At 32.6% G+C, this 13,136-nt stretch overlaps 1 protein-coding gene across 5 annotated transcripts in view; it reads right to left on the reverse strand.

Annotated features, from left to right (window-relative positions):
• TTK (TTK protein kinase) overlaps window positions 1–13,136 on the reverse strand; it is a 40,710-nt gene that overhangs the window by 25,203 nt on the left and 2,371 nt on the right. For all 5 annotated transcript variants that reach the window (XM_015600604.2, XM_006926360.3, XM_025042703.1 and 2 more), the window contains exons 3-11: window positions 11,549–11,771; window positions 11,074–11,180; window positions 8,335–8,478; window positions 7,741–7,855; window positions 7,503–7,575; window positions 7,314–7,408; window positions 5,786–5,873; window positions 4,849–4,969; window positions 1,221–1,366 (exon numbers count right to left, since the gene is read on the reverse strand). In XM_015600604.2, coding sequence (XP_015456090.1) covers window positions 1,221–1,366; window positions 4,849–4,969; window positions 5,786–5,873; window positions 7,314–7,408; window positions 7,503–7,575; window positions 7,741–7,855; window positions 8,335–8,478; window positions 11,074–11,180; window positions 11,549–11,771 — 1,112 coding nt within the window. The remainder of the gene's footprint in view (window positions 1–1,220; window positions 1,367–4,848; window positions 4,970–5,785; window positions 5,874–7,313; window positions 7,409–7,502; window positions 7,576–7,740; window positions 7,856–8,334; window positions 8,479–11,073; window positions 11,181–11,548; window positions 11,772–13,136) is intronic.

Genomic DNA, 13,136 nt, shown 5'->3' on the forward strand with positions numbered 1-13,136 from the left:
CCAGAGGTGGGATGGGGCCTTGAGGAGGTGGGGATGGGCACACAGGCCATGGTCAGAAGGGTGAAGGTAGTCAAAAGATACAAACTTCCAGGTATAAAATAAGTCATGGGGATATAATGCACAGCATGGTGACTATAGTAAATAACATTGTATTGCATATTTGAGAAAATTATTAAGAGAGTAGATCTTAAAGTTCTTATCACAAGACAAAAAAAAATGTGTAGCTAAGTATGGTGACAGATGTTAACTAGATTTATTGTGGTGATCATTTCACGATATATACAAATACCAAAACATTATGTTGTACACCTGAAACTAACGTTTTATGTCAATTATACTTCAATAAAAGAAAATACTTATTTTTCATAGAAGTGTATCTATGTTCACGTGTAATGGATTGTTTTTAATATATTAATAAGTGTTTTTAACATTTTTGGTTTTACTTTCTAATACAGTAAATAACGGTAAATATAACCTACGTGAACAAAAGCTCTTTAGGGGTCTTGATAATTAAGAGTATAAAAAGGAGTCCCAAGACCAAAATATTTTGAGAACCACTGAGTTAGATTATAACTGAAAAGAAAGTGAGGAAAGTATGTCCATGGATTGAAATAGGTATGATTCTCCAGGAGTCTACTAGATAATTCCTTCGGAAATGGCACCTAGCCACTGAGAATGATCATTCAAAATGCTATAAATTTACATACATTGTCTAGTCTATATTTTCTACTTTATCCATGAGGATGACAGGAGGAAACTGTCAAATGCTTTGGTTCACATTGCACTAGGTCAGGGATAAGCATATTTTCTGTAAAGGGCAAAACAGGAAACATATTAGGCTTTGTAGATCAGATTAGGTCTGTTGCGATTACTCAACTCCCCTGTTGACATTTAAAAAAAAATAAATGGGCACAGCTGCACAACAATAAAACGTATTTACAGACAGACTGGGAACCAGTTTGACCCATAGGCTGTAGTTTGCTGACCCCTGCCGCCAGTCAATAGCCATCTAGAAAAACCACTGAAAACAGAATTCAACTTGACATATACTCTTGTGAACATATGACTGTTACTGGTCATTGTTTTGTGAGTAATAATAATGTCCCTTAAGTAGACTATTCCACTAAATATGGTACATAAGGATTGAATAAAACAAAACATTTAACATGATCATCACATGAACAATGGCAATGTTCCACCTGAGGGAAAACAAAAGTTACCTCTGTATCAACTTTTCGGGTTATCTCTGGAATCTGCCACTGGTTTGAAGATGCAGCAGGATTCTGGTTTACACATTCTGACTTTCTCTTAGATTGCCATTGTTTCTGGTTACTTTCTGGAACCTTTGGCTCTTCATATTTAGTTTCTGAAATTGTTTTTGTTATTGTCATTAAAACACAAGAACATTTGATAATAACAATATTAAACCTAAACAATAGAACACATTGCAAACTGTATTAGCATTTGCTCTTAAAAACAGGAAACTAAAACCTTAAGCCAGTTGTTGACAATTTCCTTTTGCAAGTCAATTTTACAAAGCTGCAACACAGCCATCTTCCTAAATTGTTACCTAGACTTTTTTTTTTATCAGAGACCATTCTGAATTTAAATGCTTCTGGTCTTTACCAGAAAGCAAGTAAATAAATACTTTTAAAAATATACATATATATATATGTCATAAATTCTTACTAATAAAAAGAAGACAAGTCACAACTTTTCATAGACCTCGACTTTTTTACAAAAATTTTACCTTAAACTGGCCCACAATTTACTTTTTTAAGGGTCTCTAAACAATATATTTACTATTCTATGAATCTCAATGTTCCATTCCTATCATGACAATAGATACAAAAATCTTAAAATATTCGAAATTGATATACAAAAGGGATAACAAATTATGACCAAATTGTATATTCCTAAGTGCAGTTTGCTTAATATTTGAAAATCAATTTAATTTACCATAATAACAGAATAGAGAAAAAATATATATAATCAACTCAATAAACTGAAAAAAGCATTTGATAAAATTTAATACTCAACCACAAAAAAGCCAATGGTAATCTAGGTATAAAGCAGCAACTCTGTTTTTTATACTTGATAAAGAGTAGCTACAAAAATCTACAGAAATTATCATCTATGAGTAAAATATTGAAAGCTTCCCTCTGAAATATAGAATGAGACAAGAATGCCACCTTCAACCCTTCTATTCATCATTACATAGAAAGTTAAAAGGCTTGGAAGGAAACAAAATGTTATATTATTTTCAAACAACATGAGAAAATCCATAGGAAAATATTAGAATTATCAGTGAATTTAGCAATATCATTGTTTCTAAAATCAATAACTAAAAATCAGTTGCATTTTTACATATCAGCAACAAAGTAAAGGATAACAAACTTTTAAAGATCCTATTCATTATCATAGCATAAAAAGTATCAAATATTTAGGAATAACTCTAGCAAAAGATAAGCAAAATCTCTACACAGAAAACGATTCTCTCAATGTTTTAAAGACTACTTGAATATGCCGGGTTAGTGGGTTAGAAAACTTATCTGTTAAGATGTGAGCTTGTCCCATTAGATCTCAATCAAAATTTCATTAAAAAAACAAAAACAAAAACAGAATCTGATAGTTTCTAACATTTATGTGGAAATCCAAAGGCCTAGAATAGCTAATATTGCCTTGAAAAAGAGCAAAGTTAGAAGATTTACATAGATATGAAGAAACAAAGTTGGAAGATTTTTTGAAAACTGTAAAGACTTACTGTGGTAATTAAAACAGGACTGTATTGCACAGACACAAAGAACTCTGGAACAGAGAAGAATCTAAAACCAGACATCGCACACGATCACCTAACTTACAACAATTTAGTTATGGAAAAGAGGGTCTTTTCAATAAGTACTTCTGGATCAATTGGATATCATAAAGGAAAAAAGAAAAGAATCTTGACACTTGCTCTTAAATATATAAAAATATTAATTTCAGATAGAATATAAGTCTAAATGTGAAAAGTAAAATGACAAATCCTCTAAAATATATGAAAATATCTTTATGATCTTAGAGTAGAAAAAGATTTGTTTAAAGGAACTGAAAACACCACAAAAGAAAAGATTAATAAATTAAAATGCGTGAATTAAAAATTTCTTTTCATCAAGTCTTCACCACATAATGGGAGAAGTCACTTGCAATACATATATCCAACAAAAGATTTGTATCTAGATGATATAAATATGTCTTAAAAATCAATGAGAAACTGAAAGAAAATCCAATAGAAAAATTGATAAGAGATTCCAACAAGTACTTCACAAGAGAATACCCAAATGGCCAATAAACATACAAAAAAGATGTTCAACATCATTAGACATCAGGGAAATGCAAAGTAAAACCACAATGAGATTATCACTTAGCAGCATCAGAATGTCTAAGACTAAAACCCAATAATAAAACAACTGAGGAGACTATGGAGCAAGAGCAACATAACTTCTAGTAAAAAGTATAACCACTATGGAAAACCGTCTGGCACTACCCACTAAAGGTGAACATATGCACAGCCTGTGATCCAACAATCCATCCTCTGAATACACTCAGTAGAAATGCGCATGAATGAATTATTTCATAGGACTAAGCCAGTTATGATTTGGGCAGTTTTCTGGCACAAGCCTTCATTTAAAAACATAAAATTAGGTGTCAGATAAGTAGCACTAGCAAGCATATTTGGCAAAGATGATTTTTTAATCATACCTGTTTACAACAGATGTCATGAAAATATAAAATGTTTTCCCCAAATATTAGGATTAAGAATCTAATCCCAATCAAAATAATGGCAAAAAGACTTTTCTAGGGCGACTAACCATCCCAGTTTGCTAGGAACCGAGGGCTTTCCTGAGACATGGGACTTTCTGGGCTAAAACCAGGAAAGCCCAGGATAAAATAAAATGAGTCTGGGCAAGCCTTGTTTTGTCCCAGTACCCCTCCCTGAGTCCAATTAAAAGAAAAAATTACATCCAATCTGACAACTTTTGTTTGGACAATGATCATCCCAATTCATGATCCTGTTCAAAAATCTTTAATGGTACTCTGACGTCTAAAAGAACAAAAAATTTAAACCAGCCTTTCAATGTCTACCAAGTCTCATCTCCCATTTCTATACTACCTGTTATGGTTTTCAACATAACTAGACAGTTTTTTGTTTCTAAGATGTTTTATTCCTGTATGCTATTCCCTCCCCCTGAAATACTCTCGCTCCTATTCCTTCCTATTTAAACTCTAACAGTTCTTCATGTTTTTTACTCCTCTGCAAAGTATTACCTTATTTCCCCTATACCAAATTAGTTTCTCAAATTTCTCCTCCCTCTGAATTCTCATAACATTTTATTTATGCGGTTCTCATGACATTCTCTACATTCCACTCAACATTATATTTAGCAGTACATCTCCCACATGGGATGGCAACCTTCTTGGGGCCCTGGCTCATTCATTTATATATCCTTAAAACATTTATCATAGTACTCATATGGTGGAAAATCAAATGTTTGACACGAGATGAAAAGAATTGTCATGTAAATACAGCTTCGGTGCCTTTTCCAGAAAATATCTGTCAAGCCAATTGAGAAATATACTCAGCTCCATTGTACCTTCCCTCCACTATTCCTTTTATGCACTTTTTAAGCAAATAAACTTCCTTTGCTAAAAATTCAATACTTTTTATACACTCTATATAATTCAGTTGAAATACAAGATAAAGGGACACGGACACAGTCATATATTTCAAATCTTAGGTGGCTGGTTAGTATTCATAAGCAACAAAGTAGTTAATTAAAGTAAGTCTATCAATTTTGTCACTCTTACCTTCTAATTTTCTCAGAAGACTTGATTTCGTTTTACTCTTCACGGTTATTGAATCAGTAATAAGTTCAGAACTCTTCTCATCTGACACCAGAGGGTCTTTGGAATGGACACTTTGGACAGACTATATGAAAAGAATAAGATATCAAACAAAAGGCTCATAATAAACAGTAGTATTACTAATTTGTCTTAGTGTTCAATATACTAACATCTCATCTATGTGAAGATATTCCTAGGAAAATTATCTATTAAAATCACATGTAAACTCACAAACTCCAAAGATTAACCTCTTAAATTACTGATTAGAGCAATGAGAATGGCTATAACCATAAATCTGGCTATTTGGCTTTCAATGGGCATATTAATTAATTGCTAAAATGTTCACTAAAATAGCTGTGATTAGTTAAAATTATTATTTAAAGCAAAGACCACAAAAGAAAGGAATTATAAATTTGAAAAGACCCACATTGTGATGCTAGGGGTCTAACTCAAGTACAATAAGGCTAAAACTGTTTCCTGTCTTTGAAGTTCACATAAAGTTGTGCCATATCAGAACATCAGACTAAGCCCTCACTTCTGCCCATCACAATTTATTCTCTCATTTTTGTCTAAGATGCCCTTCCAGATGAGTAAGGACACTAAGAAACCATAGCTGTGGGGAATGGCTTTCCCAGCTATTCCCAAACCCAGGCCAACAAATCTGCTTAAACAAAGAATAGTGTTACTTCACTTATCCCAGATCCTTGCTCTACCATCTCAATCTTAGAGAAACAGTTTAGGACTTCTACACTACTTCCCATTAGTGGTCCTACATCTCTTAGGGGCTTCAGGAACACTGTTAAAAATATTGTATAAACTATGGATCCTTTCCACAGAAAAAGCTCCATGGACCCTGGATCAGGAACCCTTGCTCCATATAAAAACTTAGAAAGCAAAATACCTTTAAATTTCTCAATTCACAGGAATCGTTTCCACTTGATTTAGATCTAGGCACAATCATCTCCCGGCATTCTGATTTAGAGGTCTGTCTATTACCCACACAAAAAAATAATTTTAATGTTTAATCCAAAATTAATTTTTTCAATATATTACTTTTCCATTTTTAAAGTTGGCCTTTAACCAATATATACATTTTAATCGGGAAAATCTCTTGAAATGTTATTTTAAAAAACAACATGATTCTAGTACAAATGTTATTAAGTTAGGTGCTGAGCAATGACAAAATTGCTAAGAGATGAGTAGTAGGTGACTGCCTACTTCACTATGTAATAAGTAACATTTGGAATGAAGGTACAATTGTGGGAAAGAAGAAGGGAACAACAGTATGTAGGTGAAACTACACTTCGGCTTAAAGGTAAGAACTACACTATAAATATAAACCCTTCTGTGGACCTCCACAGTGCCTAGCATATTTGTATCATAACAAGCAAGAAAACGACTGGTTTGTTTTTGTTTTTATTTTCTTGGAGTGTGAGAAAGTCTCCTTTATTCCTCTACTAGGTATTTGAAACAAAGATAACAAGATAATAGTCATCTCATAACATTTTGGAGCTTAATCTTGACAATCAATTAATTTTTTAATATCAATATTTAGTCGAGCCCTAAGTATAAAAGGAATTTAACTATAGGAGAAACCAAGTAAAAACAATCAGTTGTATTTCTAAAGTTTACTCGCCTCAAAATAAATAAAGTTTACTTGCCACATGGTTCTCTGGAATGCAAGGAGACTATATAACATTTCTAATAGAAATGTTATATAGAAATGTTATATAGTGATTGAGTTAAGAATAGACCAGAAAAGCTCTTGTAGGTAACCAATAGAAATGTTATATAGCGATTAGAGTTAAGAATAGACCAGAAAAGCTCTTGTAGGTAAGCTAGAACACTAGATTCCCATTTCTTTTAAGGAAACAAACACCCAAGTTGAAGGAAAAACACACCGCATATGATAAAAAATATTTCATCTCTACCTATTCTGCTCACTTCTTGATGCCCTAGCCTCTGAAGCAAATGAATGAATTAATCATCTTCCCTACCAATAGCTGCTCTTTTCCTTGACCTAGCTGAAAAATAAATCATTCCCACATCCTTCTTTATCACTGCTGTGGAGACTTTTATATACACAGTGAAAAGAGACTCTTACCAGAGAGGCTATCCGTAAGTGGGAAATGTTAAAACAACAGGAGTTCGGGGAGGTTTGCATAGGTCTTTTAAGCTTCGGGTTGACTTAATACTTTTTCCTCCATGTTTCCTATTTTTTAAGTTCCTTTCATGAATATTTTTAATGAGTGAAAAAGCAAAATAAAGTAATATTCCCCACTCATTCCTTTGTCATTTAGAAACTTGGTAACTTTTAATACTAAATAAAAATTTCATCGTAAATTTATTATGCAGTAAAAGACTTTAAGACCATTCTGCCATCAATCTTTGAATACTCAAAACAAATTAAAAACTAAAACCCAACATACCTTTTTGCAAAACTTGGTACAAATGAACCATCAGTGTCCTCGTGACAATCCGGGCTATTTAGAAGGTTAACTGGGACTCTTCCAAATGGGCATGACTAAAAATGTTTTGAAAGATTAAGTAACCAACTAGGAAATAAACAAAGACCTCACCACTACCACCTTAACCAAAGTAGATTAAAACTAACTTACCCGTTTAACTTTGTGTGTTTGTTTTAAGGAATTTTGATGACTTATCTCTGCATCTTGAGGGGGCACATTCTCTCTAAACAGAAAAAAATACCCCCAATTTTTAAAAAGAATAATATTAATTTATGTATTTCCATTAACTACTAACCGCTGTTATCACTGTTACATAAAAATGTATATGTAAACATAAAATAACATAAAAGTATGATAAGCGTTTAAAGAACTGGTTCAGTTTCCTCACCCATACAAAAACCTGGCTTTTGTAGTCTGTCCTCTGGAATCACAACTGATATTTCTATTCTGTAAATGTCCAAGTGAATTGGGGAATGATTCTTGGGCAGTTAACACTGTAGATGCTGTAAAAATTGTGAAATTATAATTAAATTTGTAAAGACATAAGGAATACACAAAAAAGTAATCTCACAAACAATACTTAAAAAAGCCAATTCATAGATCTGTCCCTAAATAAGATATGCAGACATGAACACATTCTAAGATAATTCTCTCTAACCATACTTTATAATTGTTTCATATTACTTCACTGTTTCCCTAGAATAAACACACATGCCTTATTTCTAAAAGCAAAAAGTGATTCTCTTGCTTAGATTAAGTTGTTTTTAACATGACAATCAGTGAGTATAATCAACAAAAAAATATCCAACATGGTAGTAAAGACTTTATTACTTCTAAATGTCTCACTTCATTTAAATTTGAAATTTAAACTTAGATTTTTGACTATTCTACATAATATTATTTTTCTATAAAATATTACCCTGAATTTTTTTTCACAGGCTATTTACCACAGAAATGTATTAGCACACAATAATACATTTACCTGATAAACTCTTCTTTTCCTCCTCTGAAAGCAGCTGCTTTTTTTGCAGGTTTAAATTCTGAATGGCAATTTCCAGCATTTGCAGTGGTACTGCTCCACATTCTAGAGCTTTATGAAGAAGTTGTTTTGCTTTTTTGAAATTTCCTAACAAAGTAAAAATTAATTGTCATTTTAATGCAGCAATCTTCATTCTCCAGATACTTATTCATTAGGACTGGGGAAAAAAGTTTAAAAGCTTTAGGAAAAATATTTATTTCAGGGCTCTTGCGCGTTAAGTTATAAGCATAAAAGCAACCTCACTTCTAGTAAAAAATTCATGTCAAATAGTTTACTCATGTAATATATAATTATGCATTAGTGTATCACTATTTTCCATTTGCAGAAGTAAAAGAAGTATAACAAAACAGTTATGGAGTGAGGGCAGCAAAAGCTGATAAGAACACTTAGGACCTCAGGGAATTTAGTAAAAGGGAAAACTAAGCCCTAGATGTTATTAGTCCTGAGAGTGTCCATCTGTTACAATGCAGTACAATAACTATCATTCATAATGACATTTAGTCAATAAGAAAGGTTGTCATCTTTTGCTAAAGGGAATCCTCTATCAAAAGAATTCCTGTAAAAAAATATATATATATGATAAAGATTAACCTTTAGCTATCAGACTTGGCTACATCACCTCAAAAATGCAATATTAACTACCATAATTACCTTTCTCACTACAAATTACCAAATTTTATTTCAACTGTAAATGTACCCAATATATTTAGTATTTTGTTTATAAATACTAAATGTATGCATCATGCATCTCATAGAATATGTAAGCCACGTTTATGGGAGCCACTGAGCTATGCTATGCACTTGGCACTTAGGGTATAAAGATGATTAAGAGATGGCCTCTAGCTTCAGATAATTTACAGGTTTTAAGAATACAAATATATTTGATAGCAGTTAAGTCTACATTTATTGAGAATATTAGGACAGCAAAGAAAGAAAGAAAGGCTTAGATAAGAACTAGTAATTATGGAGCATATGGACCCATTTGAGAATCTGAAAAAAATCATGGAATGTCCTTTACTTCTACAAAAGTACACATACATACAAAACTGCTCATAAAATTTCAGGATGTTGCATATTTCCTGAAAGCCTATTCATCAACTCTGTTCAAAATAATCACAATTTTGACCTTGAGGCTACTACTACATTGTAGCGGTAGAGATAAAGTACATTTCTTTTTTACAGATCGCAATTTGAGATTTTCAATGATTATCTATTCTAACGATGTAAAAGTTTACAATTTCTATTGATAGACCATAATACCACAAAAATTTTTTTTAAGTAGAATGAAGGGAAGATAGAGAGGGTCCTAAAGTTCTGGACAAACTTAAAGAAGCAAAAATGGGCTTCCGCTGCCGCAGCCATTGGGTGGCTCTGCACTACCCAATGGCCAGGGGCCTGAACAAGGGTCACAAGGTGTCAAGAACGTGAGCAAGCTGAGGCACAGCTGCCACCGGTGTGCCTCATCAAGCACATGAAGTTCGTGCGGGACATGATCCGAGAGGTATGCGGCTTTGCCCCCTACAAGCGGAGCACCATGGAGCTGCTCAAGGTCTCCAAGGACAAGCGGGCCCTGAAGTTCATCAAGAAAAGGGTTGGGATACAATCAGTTACAAAAAGTGAGAGGAGCTGAGTAACGTCCTTGCGGCCATGAGGAAGGCGGCAGCCAAGAAGGGCTGACTCCCTTGCCCCCTGCAATAAAGCCTTTTCAGAACCAGGGGAGAAAAAAAGAAGCAAAAATGAGGAATTAATTTTCCTAGGCAGGAAAGGGATGATTTTTCAAAACATCACCTAATAGTGCACAAGACAGATCAGAGATGATTCAGGTAACTAAGACTCAGAAATCATCTAAACAAGTAAAAGTTCAAGGTTTTCAAACTATTTCCTGAGTTTGTACAATGCTTTTCTCCAGCCTTAATCCTGGAGAATACTCTTCTAGTAACTGAACTCTGCTTTGGGTGGGAATTCTGGTTGAGCCAAACCTATAGTGTACTGTGTGTACTTGGTGGTAAATGGGATCAGGGATGGAGCAGAAACAAGGCTGAGGCAAAATAGGAACACATGGCCAAAAGGGTAAACTGAGGGTGGATCCAGAGGCCCCAGAAAATGAGAAAAAGACTGTCCTGGCCCTATACAAAAAGTCCAGACAACAAAGAACAAGATGAGTGGGGAAAAAAAAAAAAAGAAAAGAAAAAAAGTTTTTGTATAAGTTTACTTTTTTTTTTAAAGGGAACTACCAGTTAATGCTACAATTATATTTTGATGTATATTTTGGTGCTACAAAACTGTAGCATAAGGAAAGCTTATCTAAGTGCTATTTTAAATATCTTATATAGTTCATCCCACGAATATCCAGTGAAGAAGCAATTTTCCTTAGACTTTTCCTGAATCTAAGCACAAACATGATGTTCATGCTAATTCTCTAGATTACTCTTTACAAGTGGAAGAGCTAGTATAACAAATAGTCTCTGCATTTACACTTAGGTAGAAGTCTTCCCCCACAGTCTTATCTGATCAACATATGACTTTTGCCTCAGTTTCCTACTTCATATATATAATTTAATATTAGGATATGAGTTACAACATAGTTATCTTTTACTTAAAATTTAGAGTTATCTTTTACTTAAAATTATAAAAGTAAAAGTTATCTTTTACTTAAAATTTAGACTTGATATTTCAAATTACCTTGTGACAGTTCAAATTGTGCAAAAGATATATGTACAAAAGCAAATTTCTTGCAGTTTGCTCTGGCCATCTGAAAATAGTCACGTGCATCATCTGGCTCTTGAATACTGTAATAAAGATTTCAGAGTCAACTTTTCAGAAAAAGTACAGAGCTACCTAAGTTTGATAATTCCTTATTCTATTTTCCAAAAGACATAGGGTATTGTTTTTTTTAGGTGTGTAAAATTAAATACCACTAAGTTATTTTTTAAAATCTTTTTTCAGTCAGTCAAGAATTAAGAAACTTTTGTGGAAACATGTACATTTTAAAGAGAACTTACATTACTCACTTGCTAATTATAAGAAAAAGGATTTGTTCAAAAAATATTAAATTTTTTACAAGTAATCCTGACCAAAATATTTTAATTTTATCTTTTTGTAACGTAGTTATGTGTTATGTAACATAGTTAAATGTAGTTAAAATGCTAATACTTACGCTTTTAATTCAGCAAATCTCACTTGAATTCGAGCAAAACTCTCATTTTGGCCATATTTATCTGGAGGAAGTGCTTCAATTGCTTGACTGTAACGACCAATCAATTTATTTAAAAGGGCATCATTTAGGGGGATACTGTTTTTCTCTAGCTTGAGCAACAAATTCAACCAGTCCTCTGGGTTGTTGGCCATCATCATAATTTGGTTAACAGTTCCCGAATTATCTGAATAAAGGGAAAAAGAGTATAAAAAAAAAGTAAGAAAAAAAGTATAAAAAAAGTAAGAAAAGACATAAAAACATTGAATTGCACTTTTCCTTCAAATTACAGTTATCAGTGTATACAATATCAATGTACACAAGCTCCTTAAAATACTTTTTAAAAATTTTAATAATTTTTATAAATATAAGCTTATTTAGTACATATATATCTTTTATGAGGGTATATTTTACTCCAAAAAAAAGCTATATATTTGGAAAGAAAAATTTGGAAATAAACTTTTTTATAAGTAGCTTTAAAAAACCATATACAGCCTAAGGAAATGTTATACTGTAGCACCATAATTCTATTTTAGTATCCTAACTACTGAAAGAAAACCTAAACCTCTCCCTCGACTATCAGTATTCATTAAAAACTTAGATACTTAATACCCCAGTCCTCTTGTAATCTTTTTTTATCCAACATTATCTCTACATATTTCAAACTTACTTTTAAACCAACCAAACAAAATCAGTTTACAAAAGATAAGCAACTGGTATGGTCATTTTTTTTTCTCCCTCCAAGTTACCTATATTTCTCCATAATTTTCACAATGTATTTATTTTTTACTTTCTTTAGTGTTAAATGCTTTAAAAAGACAACTTGAATTAATGTCAGTTTCCTGTTTATGATATTTTAGTCATTACTATTTTCGTCATTTCTCAGAGAAACTATCATTCCTTCCATCAGTTTCAGTTAGCCTAGACAGGGCTAAATCTTTATTTTTGCAAACAAAATTACTGTTTCTGCTTTCTACTAAAACGGAACATTCATAACTTTGTTTTTTTATATTAAATGTAATCTGGTCTGATCTTAACTTAATTTTCCATTCTCCCAATGCTTTCTTAACAAACTGGTCTGTGAGATGTCTAAAAAACACTGTCTTTGTAGATGTATTCCTCATGCCTCTGAATACCCCATTCTGCCTCTGTTCAACACTTAAAGCATTGTCTTTATTGATTTAGTATTCATTTGTTGCTGAACATATATTACATGTAGCATAATGGTTTCATAAATTCTTCTCATTTAGAAACCATGGTTTTAAGCATCTTTGAATCTTCCTCAATACTCGATCTGATGTCGTACATCCCAATTATCAATATATGTTAAGAATTTACACCTTTGAATGAGCTAAGGATTTAAAGAAGGACTCATCTACCTTGGTATACAAGCTTTCTTAGCATTATTTAAATACACATAATAAAGTATAGTGGTACTCTATTAAGATTTGCTTAACACCAACATGTCTTCCATTTATTTTCCATCCCTCATCCATTTAATCGTTAGTATACACATGACAAACTTATCCAAAGGTCACTTTTCAAATGACCC

Source organism: Pteropus alecto, unplaced genomic scaffold (assembly GCF_000325575.1).
Source record: "Pteropus alecto unplaced genomic scaffold, ASM32557v1 scaffold7, whole genome shotgun sequence".
NCBI lineage: Eukaryota > Metazoa > Chordata > Mammalia > Chiroptera > Pteropodidae > Pteropus > Pteropus alecto.